Source organism: Larimichthys crocea, chromosome XIX (assembly GCF_000972845.2).
Source record: "Larimichthys crocea isolate SSNF chromosome XIX, L_crocea_2.0, whole genome shotgun sequence".
Taxonomy (NCBI): Eukaryota; Metazoa; Chordata; class Actinopteri; family Sciaenidae; genus Larimichthys; species Larimichthys crocea.
The window spans coordinates 6,175,183-6,188,036 of NC_040029.1; the positions used below are offsets into that span (position 1 = coordinate 6,175,183).

At 47.2% G+C, this 12,854-nt stretch overlaps 1 protein-coding gene across 2 annotated transcripts in view; it reads left to right on the forward strand.

The window, feature by feature from the left end:
- The window catches only part of nrp2a (neuropilin 2a), a 57,061-nt gene that overhangs the window by 23,441 nt on the left and 20,766 nt on the right, over positions 1–12,854 (forward strand). For both annotated transcript variants that reach the window (XM_019272741.2, XM_010750227.3), the window contains exons 4-8: positions 2,561–2,791; positions 4,055–4,210; positions 4,776–4,945; positions 6,174–6,329; positions 12,296–12,440. In XM_019272741.2, coding sequence (XP_019128286.1) covers positions 2,561–2,791; positions 4,055–4,210; positions 4,776–4,945; positions 6,174–6,329; positions 12,296–12,440 — 858 coding nt within the window. The remainder of the gene's footprint in view (positions 1–2,560; positions 2,792–4,054; positions 4,211–4,775; positions 4,946–6,173; positions 6,330–12,295; positions 12,441–12,854) is intronic.

The window sequence follows — 12,854 nt, forward strand, 5'->3', positions numbered from 1 at the left end:
GAGGAACTTGTTTTTGGCGTGTTCATATACTGTGAACTAATGAGCACTGACGAAACGAGAAGGTACTCATGCATGCACCACCGAGGGTGCACACGCACAATATACGAGCACGTGCATGCGACGCAGCGTTGGCACGCGGAGTGTCTGAAGTGTAAAACACACAGTCTGAGCACAGAGAGTGGTGTGTTTGCAGGCGATGGAGTCAAGCTGTGCTCAGATTGAAGTTTTTGTCGGCAGTAGGACTCCAGACTGCTGCACTGTGACCCAGTAAAGAAACAAGGCCAGTGTGTTACTGGGTCTTCACACACACGATGTTTGAAGCTATCACACGACACCTTGAGACGGAGGCCCATAGAAAGAAGGACAAACACGCCAGCAGCAAGACAACTTTAAAAAAAAGGCATACACATGACATGAAGCTCATCGCTGCATTGCAATCCCATGCGTTTTACTGCATTGCTGGATTCTTAGCATTCATGTTTACTCCAGTTTCTGCTGTGGGCTCACACACAGCCACAGGAGACACACACACACAGAAAAACGCACTTAACACAGAGAGGTGAGGTCAGAAGTTGGGTGGAAAAGGAGATAGTGCCGGTAGCTTGCTGTAAATTACCGTCATATTTCAACAAGCCCACTTCTTCTATGTGTGTGTGTGTGTGTGTGTGTGTGTGTGTGTGTGTGTGTGTGTGTGTTTGTGTAGGCAGCCAGGCTCCGAGCATGAAGCCGGATGATACACGAGTGTTTTTTTGATGTTGCAGTGTGTGTGGGAGTTTTGCTTTTAACATGTGGAGGGAGGGGAGGAGGGGGATACGTACAAATGATTTCAACATTTTCTGAACGACATATACACGCAAAAAACACACCGAGAGACAGGCAGGTATATGTGCGACTCAAGCGAGAAAAGAAAAAGAGAGTGTGTGTCTCTTGAGTTTTGTCTCTGTGCTGATTGGGGTCAGTTCTCTGCCATTAACCAAGTGTAGACAGGGGAGGGCCGGAGCAGCCAGCCGACCTCTCTGCTTTTATAGGGCTGCCTGATAATAAGGACTGGTGCCTTGGAGGAATGCTGCATGAGGAATGTGCTGTTAACATGTCTGTTCTCCTAAACGCCGCTTTTATGAATATGTATCTGATTATGGCAGCTCTCTTGACACAATGCAGCGCTTGCTGCTTTCCCCAGGTTTGTGAAACTTCTCTCCTGAGTCTCTTCAACTCGACCTCCCCCTATCTGCTTTCCGAACATGCTCGACCGTGAGAAAATACTAAAAGAACAGACCCCGTTTCCTTATGCCGGTTACGCTCTTGCGATATTTAAAATGTGCTGGCTGTAATTTCAGCTGGAGAGAAGTTGTAGTGCACTTGTAAATAGCCTCAAGAAGAGCAGTGATTTAAGTGCCATCAGTTGATTTAGAAAGGTCACAACCGCGGGCGCTTCTGACATGTGCAGTTAAACAAAGATCTAATGAAAATCCTGCAGTCTCTTAGCAACATTATCATATGAAGATATTTGCCCTTCTGGCCAGCATAAATATAGAAAGAGGCACAGAAAGACATAGAACTAAACAGACCACCCGGCTGTTTATAGCCTGCGTATAAAGATAGAAATGTTCAAGGCGCATGGACAGAGTTTGTGAATGAGTGTGTGTGACATTTGTGCCTGTTTCTGTACGTGTGTGTGTGTGTCTGTGCTGGACCGTCAGCTCTTTCTGCCATCCTCATTGATGTGCCGGTACCATAAACACTCAGCCGTGACTCAGGCTCCCCAGTGGGCCGCGGTGCAGTGGCTGATGGGTAGATGATCTGAGCCACACAGCTGCCGCCGCTCAAGGTGAGCCGCCCAGGGCGCATAAATCTGCATGGCTAATGAGGAGCCGCCGCAAAGGGCCCACTTAGAGCCATTACACAACGTTTGTGGTGTGTGTGTGCAGAAAAGAATGAAAGGGGAAGAGAGAGTGTTGGAGAATATTTGTTTTTTAATGTGTAAAATAGATCGTCAGGGGTCAGTTTGCTCCTCTCTTTACCCCGGCGTAAGCGTGTATCATTAAAGATGTCATTTCAACCTCAGACATGTGAGGATCGGATCTTTTAAGGGCACCAAATGGAATAGTTCTACTTTTCTGAAAGTATAAGTGGTCTTTGTCTGTATATATGTTGCATTTTTATTGTTTTTGACCTCAGAAGTGATCGAAAATGCTGCTCCTTTGTGTTAAAAATGGTGCCACTGGGTTAGGTCACTGCAATGCAAAGGGATGTGGCTGACAGACAGAGCTATTAACCTGCTCATATCATGCGCTGCAGCATTAAACACGCCCTCTTGAGCATTTCCAGTGTGTGTTTTCTCCTCCATCGGTAATCATAAACCGCGTGCGCGTGTTTGTGCGTCTCACCGCCTCAGCTACTGTATATTCCAGCTCAGTGTCAGTGATGAACGACTCTCTGAAACACCCTCTGCAAGTCAGATGAGATATCCCCCGCGTGATCGATTGCTTACGCCCGCGTCTTCTCCTTAATATGACCGATTGCTTATTCTAAACATCCTCTCCTTCTTGCATCCACACAGGGTCGGAATTCTGCTTCCGCAATTTCACCAGCCCCTCCGGCATGATCGAATCCCCGGGGTTCCCGGATAAATACCCCCACAATCTGGAGTGCTCCTACATGATCATCGCCCCGCCCCACATGGACATCACCCTCACGTTCCTGACCTTTGACCTCGAGAACGACCCCCTGCTGGTGGGAGAAGGCGACTGCAAGTACGACTGGCTGGACGTGTGGGATGGCCTGCCGCAAGGTGAGGGCGCACGCACACGCGCATGCTTAGAAAATCGATGTTTCCGGGTTCTGGGAATAACACGCACACATCCACACATTTCAGACTCGTGCAATCCTCCGCATTCTCACACCCGAAATTTACATTCCAGCCTTCAGTTTTGCTCTCTTTGATGTGAGCACCCGTGCCTTACATTCCTTCACATAACATAGAGGAAATATTATTTCACATGGCGAGATGTAAGTGCCTCAACACCCCTAAGGAGCAGACCTTTCCCATGCCCCCTCTTTCCCTCTCCATAATAACACCCTTCATCACCCCCTTCCTATGCTCCCTCGTCCTCCCTCCCTTATCACCTAGCGCTTCCTTCCTCTCCCCCGGGTGAGTGAGAGTGACGGCCATGATGAATATCTGCTTGCGTCCAATAGGAGGTGCCGAGTGTTTGCGAAAGTGGCCTTTCATCCGAGATCAGGAAGTGGCGAGGAAAAAACATTTGAGGATGTTATCGAGGGCTTTGATACCGACCGCCATAGGGTTAGGCTATAGCTGAAAACCACATTAGAAGTGGTGAGCGGTTCACTCCCCACCTCTCTTATGCTGACTTTCTTTCCGTCTCTCTTTCTCCCTCCCTTTAAAAAAAAAACATGGAGCCGAGAACTGAGGATTTGCTCTAATTATTCTATTTTCAGTTGCTAAAAAGGGATCCAAGTGGATTTAAAATTCCAATTATAGCCTTGAATTTGGGAGCTTTGATAGCTGAAAACAATTTATACCATTTAAAGTTGAGAATTAGGAGGAAATTAAAGTGTAACCCAGTTCCAGTGAGCCGAGTCCTCGGGCATGAAAGAGGGACGGGAGACAAGACGGAAGGGTGAAGAATTTGGTGTCTGGTGAGGGAGCTACTCTTGAGACTATTGTAATCCTCACTGTGTGTGTGTGTGTGTGTGTGTGTCTGCAGCTCATCCCAGTGCAGCTTGCATTGAGGCAGGGATTCCAATCCCCCTGCTGGGCTCTGGCTGAGACACACATGGCAGATGGAGGGATGGACAGGAGAGTAAAGAGAGAGAGGAATGATGGGAGGAAGAAAGATTGGGGGGGTGGGCATGCTGTGACTCATTAGACAACACTTACTAAAGCAGCGTGGCCACTGGACACCTGTCTCTACAGTGCTGGATTCATTTTTTTACTTGAAATGGAAAGTTCTCACAGACATGAACACCCACAGACTGTTTCAAACAACCAAACATACATGTTAACATCAGCTTGATTTATGTGTGTCCGCAGTTGCTCCTCTGATCGGCCGATACTGCGGGACAAAGATCCCTCCGGAGATCCAGTCGTCCTCCGGCCTGCTGTCCCTCTCCTTTCACACCGACATGGCCGTGGCCAAAGACGGCTTCTCCGCCCGATACAACATGACGCACAAAGAAGTCAGCGACTGTGAGTGCCAGATAACTCTTAAGCGAGTTTGGTGTGTGTGCGTGTGTGTTTGTGCGCGCAGTTTGTTTACCCGTTTTTATTCCCACCTCTATTTTCTCCTTTGCAACAGTTCCATCTCTGCTGACACTCATCTTTCTTTCTTCATCTTTCACTCCTCTTAGCCTCTCGATCTTTTCTGCTCGGCCTGCTTTAATGCTATTTCAATCTCCAACGCTCTCTCCCTCTCACCTCCTCTCATCCTATTTTGCTCTCTCCTAAGAGAGCGTGATTTCTCAGAAGCAGACCCATACTATTTTCTTTTAGAATATAAATGAACTTCACCTCAATTTACCTCTGCTCACCTGTTGGGCTGCTTTCTGTCTTCCTTTGCTCTTTCTCTCTCTGTATTTACATTTTCGTCTCTGTCTCTGCTTAGATCTTCCCTTTGCATCTGCCATCGGCTCGATTCAACTTTGCTTCTGCTTTTTCTCCTTTCTTTCTTTCTTTCTTTCTTTCATCTCTTTCTCTACCTCTATACTAAAGTCACGTCAACAAAGATATAGCTAACCCTCTCTTTCCCCATCAGCCTTCCACTGTAGCATGGCGCTCGGCATGGAGTCAGGGAAGATCAGCGACGATCAGATCACTGCTTCCACGACGTTCTACGACAACCGCTGGTTACCCCGACAGGCGCGCCTCAACAACGACGACAACGCCTGGACACCTTCAGAGGACAGCAACAAGGAGTATATACAGGTACACCTTTTAAATACACTATGTACTGCCTGGTGTAGCATGCTTTTTCCAAAAGGGCGAGTATGGGCGTTGTGCATTACCAGAAATGGCGATTTTCTGCTTCTTCTTCATCAAATTGCAGCCTTGTGGAGCATTGGCGCCAACATTTGACATATAAAATGTATATTGGGGTATTCACCGCAGCTCCATCAGCTTCCTCTGCTGCCATTTTCACAATGCCAGGGGTCTCTTCCCTTCTGCTACGTAGCCACAATGGCGACCACCGAGTGTGAGCTGTGCCCAGCGTTCCCCCCTCAACTTTTTGAGCGTTAAGCGTTATGAGTGCACCATCTGGCCACCCACAGTACACACTGCATTTCTGCCATAGCTGACAGCGTGAACGCGCCTATGCACTCAAAATAGCAAGAGTAAGTATGGAAGTAAGGGAATTGAAACACAGCACAGGTTTAATCATTGTGTGAGACATCAGCAAATTAAAGATGAAGATCTCGTCGGTGGGCATTAATTTAAAGTGTCAAGTGCGACCCGGGAAAATCACACACACACGAGTCGGATATGAAATTATCATATTTCCAGCTGTGAAGACCACACAAAGAGTAATCTTAATCGCTATTACTTTGACTCGCAGAGGACAATAAACACGGATCATTTGTCTCAGTGATATGTAGAAGTACAGAGGAGATGATTCAGAGGCTGGCAGCATCTTGTATACAGTGAGGACACAAACGCGCTGAAGGGAAATAGAGGAACTGTGAACTGATGATAAGGAAGTGCTTCTGCGCTCTCAATCTTTCCTGTCTCGAACACACACGGGCCCATGCGTGCACAACACACAAGCGCGCACGCACGAGCAGTTGAGGAGAGCGGCGAGAAGTCGGTGATTGATGAAGGTGCTCTTCAGGAATGCATCCGAACACTACGCCATTGATCTTTGCCTCCAGCCTTCCTCCCCTTACACACTAATGCAAAGGCACACACACACACACACACAGAGACACAGCACCTAAGCTTCCTCAGCAGTCGGCCACAGTCGGCGTCCACCCCCTGCTGCTTGTGTGACAGATAGACACAGCAGCTGGTCTGTCTCTGTTATCTACATCAGCCTGACCACCATAAATCCCCCACCGCGATCTACACGTGTTAATCTAATCTGCTCCGTTCAGTCATTAAGAACCTTCAATAAAATGAAATCGAGTTTTGAATCATTTCATCTCCGCTCCTTTCCCAGGTTGACCTCCACTTCCTCAAGGTTTTGACGGGCATCGCCACACAGGGCGCTGTATCCAAGGAGACGCAAAAGTCCTACTACGTCACCACCTTTAAACTGGAAGTCAGCACTAATGGGGAGGACTGGATGGTGTACCGACACGGCAAGAACCACAAGGTAAGCAATGAACATGACCTAACTACCGAGTGGGAGGTCAAACACACTCTGCACACACAAATTCATGAAAAAAGTGGGACTCCATCTTAGAAAAGCACCCCCCCCCTCCCCAACCTGAATTTGAACTTGCAGTTACAAGGCTCCCTTTCTTTAACCTTTACACTAGCATCACGACGAGGTCGGGACAACAGAGGCTATTGTGTGTGTTCATATCACTGGATGCAACATTCCTGAAGGAGTCGTTCCCCCTCTGGGACTGTTTATGAACCTGAGCCATGACCTCAGCCGTGAGGTAGAGAAGGAGGGAATGGGAAAAGATGGAGATAGAGAGAGAGAGAGAGAGGAGGGGAAGCTGACAAACAAGAACAATGGAGTCCTCTATGCGCCCTTATCTGGGCTCGCTATTCATCATCTCTCTCACACCAACGCACATAAACACACACCTGGGGTTATGAAACCCGTGGAGTCATACCAGGCGTGGACAGAGCAAGTTTAAGGGTTGATAGCGCCATGATTTTCTGAGATTGGTGCAGTTTAAATGCTTCGATCAAGCACCCACAGGCTTGTGTATAAACGCGTATACAGTACAATGTGGGTTGCTCATACAGTGAGTCGTCTCCAAGGGGATTTGAACTCAGTCCCTCATAGCTGGGTTAAGGTCGCGATGGATTTTAAGCAGGGGGTTAATCCACACACACTTACCCACATGCACTGGGCCGCCCCCCCTTCTGTGTGTTCCAGTGATTGGTTTGGGTGAACCAGTGGGGGGTATTTGATGTGGAGATTATTGAGTAAAACGTGGATTTGACTTAAAAAGTCAACATCTGTGCAATTTATTAGAATCCCCCCGAGGATCTCCCCCCAACTCCTTCCACAGATTTGAATAACCTCTGGCCGATCTATCCATCTGCAGAACGGTGTGTGCGTGCCTGCGCATATGTATATATGATGTGTGCCTGTCTGTCTGTGCCATGTAATCTGAGTCCACTAATCTGTCTGTTCAGACACTCTCAGACACGGACTCAGACAGATGCATCAACACGCATTTGGGTGAGAGATGCGGCCTCGTAGTACGAGTGGTTGCTTTTGGAAAAATGTTTAAATTGGTTATGTTTTCAGCTTTTCCGAATGCACCGGGAAGATCAATAAAAGATAGCAGATTCGTGTTATAGTATGATATCAGAAGAAGAAAAAAAAGGCTGGGGGAAGATATATGGCGCGGTGCTTTTACACTGAATCCACATATTAAACTATTCAAAGAAGCCATTCCTCAAGACGATAACCTCGGAGCCAGGAAAGACTGACGCTTCTGTTCACGGGACATTACGTTATCTGCATAAAATGTAGATAATGATCAAGTATACCATCTGTTATTGATGATCATAAAGAAAAGATGACAGTTACGTGTGTGTGATCGGGCTCTCTGTTTATAATCCTCAAGGATTTATTGTGCATTCGCTTTCTCTGATGTGAAATATCAATGTCAAGACATCTCAGATTACGCCGGACAGACCTTTCTCTTTGTGTTTTTTACTGGCCATAAAGAGTGACGGACAGATGGGACTCAGGGATAACGCTTTTGACAAAAGCACGAATTTGCAGCCCATCCTGACATTATAAGAAAGGCTCACTCTCCCCGTCACTCAGCTTCTCCTCTGGTCCCGGTGGACTGCGGTTGAATCTTCCGTGACTGCTAATCCACCAGTCATGTCTTACAAACTCCCAGTTTGCCCGACGTAAGCCCCCCAAAGAGCCCTTAAGTGGTTGAAGCTCAATTCTCGTCAGGGGGTTCTATAATGACTGGGATTTGGTTCTTTTAATTGTCATTTAACAGTGAGCTTGAAGTTAATGTGGCTTTGGAGGAGGGTGTGTGTTTGTGGAAGGTTGAGGCATGAGTGTGTGTGTGTGCATCAGATATGAATCAGCCCCGAATAAAAGGATCAGCTTGGCAGTTCTTACCTCACTGTGTTTGTCATAGGGAGAGAGCAGCGTTGCCATTTATTGTCGAGATTTGTGTCCTTATTTGCCGTGTTAACAAAGACCGACGGATTTAATGCCAATAAAGTGTATTTGACGGAAGGCGAGGCGGAGGCAGGGGTAGGAGAAAGGAGCTGAAAATGGGAAGGCATTGTGGGAAATGTGCTGTAAGAGGAAAAACACCAACGCTGCAGATTGCAATCACCTCAGTCACACCAGCAAACAGGCTCTGTGTGATTTCTTTGACTCTTTTTCTGCATGCCAACACATTTTCAGTTTGACACCCCGTGTGACTTATTAATTCAGAATCACACTCGCATGTGCACCTCATTACTTGATGAGACGCCAGCACACTTAGGAATTACATATCTCTCACACGCTCGCGCGTGGATACACGTTTTCTTTCTTGTTTTTTTTTTTTTTTTGCAGAAGTGACATGGACGCGCGCGTCGCACCCTAACAAATTAGCATTAAAGACACACGCTGTCATGTGAATAAAATCCCATCACCTCCAGTGCTAAGCAAGCACTGTTACTGAAAAGCACCGTGAGGCTCGGCACACACACACACACACACACACACACACACACACACACAAAGTAACCTGGGAGAATAAAAAAAAAGAGCCCACACAGCATTTCAGCCCGCTCCTCCATCACACCGTGTCACACACACACACACACACACACACTTTTGCTTTTCACTTCCTCGTTCTTCTACCTAATGCATGATACAAACATAATCCCACACATTCTCACACACATGCAAACAAACACAACTGGTAACACTGCTACAGAGACTACGACATAAGGTGGTGTAAGGATCACTGCTTCAACCTTAGCGTGCACACACACACACACACACACACACACAAACAGCTTTAGCCTCTCTTGGAGCCAGTCGAGGAGAGCGGCCAGCTGGAACCAGTTCCTACTGTCAACATCTTCATACCGAGGACGAGGGAGGGAGTCGAACGTCTGGAGAAGAGACAGGGGATGCGGGGTTGGAGGGTGGGGGTGGGTTTTATGGTTAATGGCTAGAACGAAAGAGAAAGACAGAGGGAATAACTAGAGCAAGAAGATGGGAGATGATGAGTGTAATGGACAGAGAAAGAGACCGGGATCGAGGGAACAACACGGGGGGATGAAGAAACGGCCGGGAAACGAGTAATGTCTTGCGCAGAGCTCGCCACATGTCCCCACGGTGCCATCAGGTTGAAGGAAAACACTGGCAGAGGAAGGAGACATGCCAAAAGCACACAGGACGAGAGCAATGTGAAATGAATCAAGTTATGATGTATACATCTATCCACGCCTGGTTTTCCAGAGAACAAATGTTCTTCGCTCTGACGCGGTAAAATAAAGCCTGTTTGGGAGGCTGGTTTTTAAATACTTCAGAGAGGCTGTTTACTAGGACACACACTCCTTTCACGGTGACCTCGTTCTCCAGAGAGGTCATTAATAGTTAAATACCCATGGCGGCTGTGTCCCGCCAATGTCCGCACAAACAAGTAAGGTGGGGCTCCAGACTACGACTTCGTTATATTTTCATGACTCTCCACGCCAGGAGACACAACACGACCATGTTAATTATTTAACCCGTGCGGGCCGGGCGCTCACACACACACACACACACACATACACAAGCAAAAAAATGCCAGTCGTCGGGCAGATTACAGAGGAGGCCCAGGCAACAGACCTGCGATATTAACATACATTTCATTCCTAGTGAGTCAAAAAGTAACCGCGTTATCAACAAAGCTGGTCAATGACCAACCATCTGCTTCCTGAGGCCATTGACCTTTAACCTCAAGTAATGGATGATCAAATGAGCGACTTTTCAGGTACCCTGACAATAGATGGGAGGAAGTGGAGTCGACTGACAGCTCCTCATTGTCCTCTTTCTCTGCTCTGGCATCTAAAAGAAAATTGCCTCTTGAGAGCTGAATCTTATTGAACAAATAGTTCCTTTTTTTGTGTGTGAATGAACCAGCCCAGACATTTCTGGGAAGTCGTAGTGGACGAATGCTTTACAGACATTCCTCAGTGGATTTACGCCATCACAATTTATGTCTTTATCAAAAGGAAAGCCACTCATGAGATGCTCACTGTTTTAGCGATGACTCTGTCCGTTGTTCTCGCCGCTCCCTGCCTCCTCTTCCACATTCCTCTGTTCATATCCCTCATTCACTTATATCTGCTGCCCTCCATTCAACCTCTTTTTCGCCCCCCCCTCCCAACTCTCCGTCTCTATCACACCCACCTCCACCCCTCCCTTTTTTCATCTGTTTCTAACTATTCTTCTGCGAACCTTCCTCCCCGCAGTCATTTTCTATTTTCCCTGTCTTTCCCCTCCCTGCTGTCCTTCCCCTCCCTCTTTGTTTCACAGGCAGAAATATCTGGGAGCAGTAAAGACAGGTTCGGGGCTGTATATGAGACGAGCCCTCCGTCACACACTTGTCTTTGTGTTAGCATGAGTGGGTGTTTACATAACCCCCATATGAGTCCACATCCACCGTTTGGCCTCTTAGGTAAACATAACGGCTGTCTATCCTCGATCCAGCAGAAGATACAGCAGAGATAGACCCGCTTATCTGTTCAAACACTCACACTGCTTTGTATAGCCAATGTCAGCTCCACTTGATTAAATCAGGCCATGCCTAAAATCAAATAAAACCCCTCGAGTAGGATTTTGAAGTCCTATTCCCACCGGTTATGGAATTTCTGGAATATCATATCGTTTTCGGAGGCGTATAACAAGACGGGGAATTTAACAAATGGGTCACTTTACACCGATATGGCAGAGTAATATTTTGAAACTCTAACCGAAACCAGACTGTTTATCACTTCTAATGAAAAACAACATTATCAAAAGGGAGAGGGAATCAAATTTTTAAGGCTATGGGAGCGTGCTGATGTTTGATCATCCCGCGCTTGGATGAGAGCAAAAGAGAAACATGTAAGAAATGTCTTTCATCTTTAATCCGGCTGCTTGTAGCACTTCCATCTTTCCATTGTGTGCACGAGCTGCGACGTGTGGTTTTGTTAAGATCTGTCAGTCGACGGCAGCTCTCCTATCCGCCAGCACGGTCAACCACACGACAGATAGAGTGAATGACACTTAACAATCACTGAGTCGGTTAAAGGACACTTCCTTTGCTTATCTGTGTGTGTGTGTGTGTTTGTGTGTGGGCTCCTGTGGTTTCCTGTTTGCGGTTTCAGTTTGTAGCCACCAACAAGATGACGTAAGGCAATAGGGGCGAGGGGGGGAAGTGTGTAGAGATGTCAGCTGATGGTTTTGAAGAGTAAATGTAAGGAGAAAATGGAGGGATGTGGTGGAAACTTAGTCAATGTCCCCATCCAACGCCTCTTGAACATCACAGGCCCAAAACAGGAACTTGACCACCCCGGTTACATTTGCCCCCGCGACCCCTGCTGCCCCTCCCTGTCGCTTAATAGCAAATGGAAGGAAGGGAGTGCTCATAGAGAAGAAGTGAATGTTGATGCTTTTGGTGCCTCAGGAAGTTAATTTCACTCACATCCTGCCCACCTGGGCAGACATCCTGCGACTGACGTCCAATCAAGTTTGGCTGTGTCAGGTCACGTCTTCCCGCAGCGATCCACGGCCACCAGCATAGAGGTGTGTGTGTGTGTGTGTGTGTGAGAGAGAGAAGCCCTCATCCATCGCTGGGCTTTCCCAGCCTCCTAGCGCCGAACCTTTGACCCCAAAACACATCGACAGCTGGGATGGTGACATTGGATCCGTGTTTGGGTTGTCTCTGCTTTGTCCGGCCTGCCACTGTGTGTGTGTGTGTGTGTGTGTGTGTGTGTGTGTGTGTAGCCAAGCGAAACCGTGCACTGTGTGTAAAGCAAGAGGTAGTGTGTGTGTGTGTGTGTGAGAGAGAAACAGATAGATAAGACATGAATAGTACATTTCCTTCTGACAGTAACCAACCTGTGTTTGTCTTCTATTTGTCTTTGTTACCCCAGATTTTCCACGCCAACACAGACCCAGCCGAGGTGGTTCTGAACCGAGTCCCGCAGCCGGTTTTGGCTCGGTTTGTTCGGATTCGACCGCAGACCTGGAGGAACGGCATCGCCCTGCGCTTCGAGCTCTACGGATGCCAGATTACAGGTGGGTGCGTGGGCACGCGTGTGTCACAGGGTTACAGTTTTCCGACCTTTCTTTTTTTGTTGTTTTGTTTTGCCTGAAGAAAGTCGACTTTGCCCGGATATTGAACAGAAACAACAACAGTTTTTTTTGTTCAGAGTTCAGCAAGTCAGCAGAGGAAGAGAGGAAGTTATCCAACCATCTTGGTCTTCTTTTTTTGATCTTTTCTTGATTTTTTTTGGAATGAAACCATGAAACAAACTCTTTAGGACAGTTAAACTTTAAAGACTTTAAACATCAGCTATAAAAACCAGGAACACACACATGCATATATGTGTATTTAGGCTCACTCTCCCACTTCCACCCTGCTATCTTCTAAACATCGGAAGCCTCTAGCTAATTAAAGGAAACTTCATCCATTCCTCATCTCTCTTGACA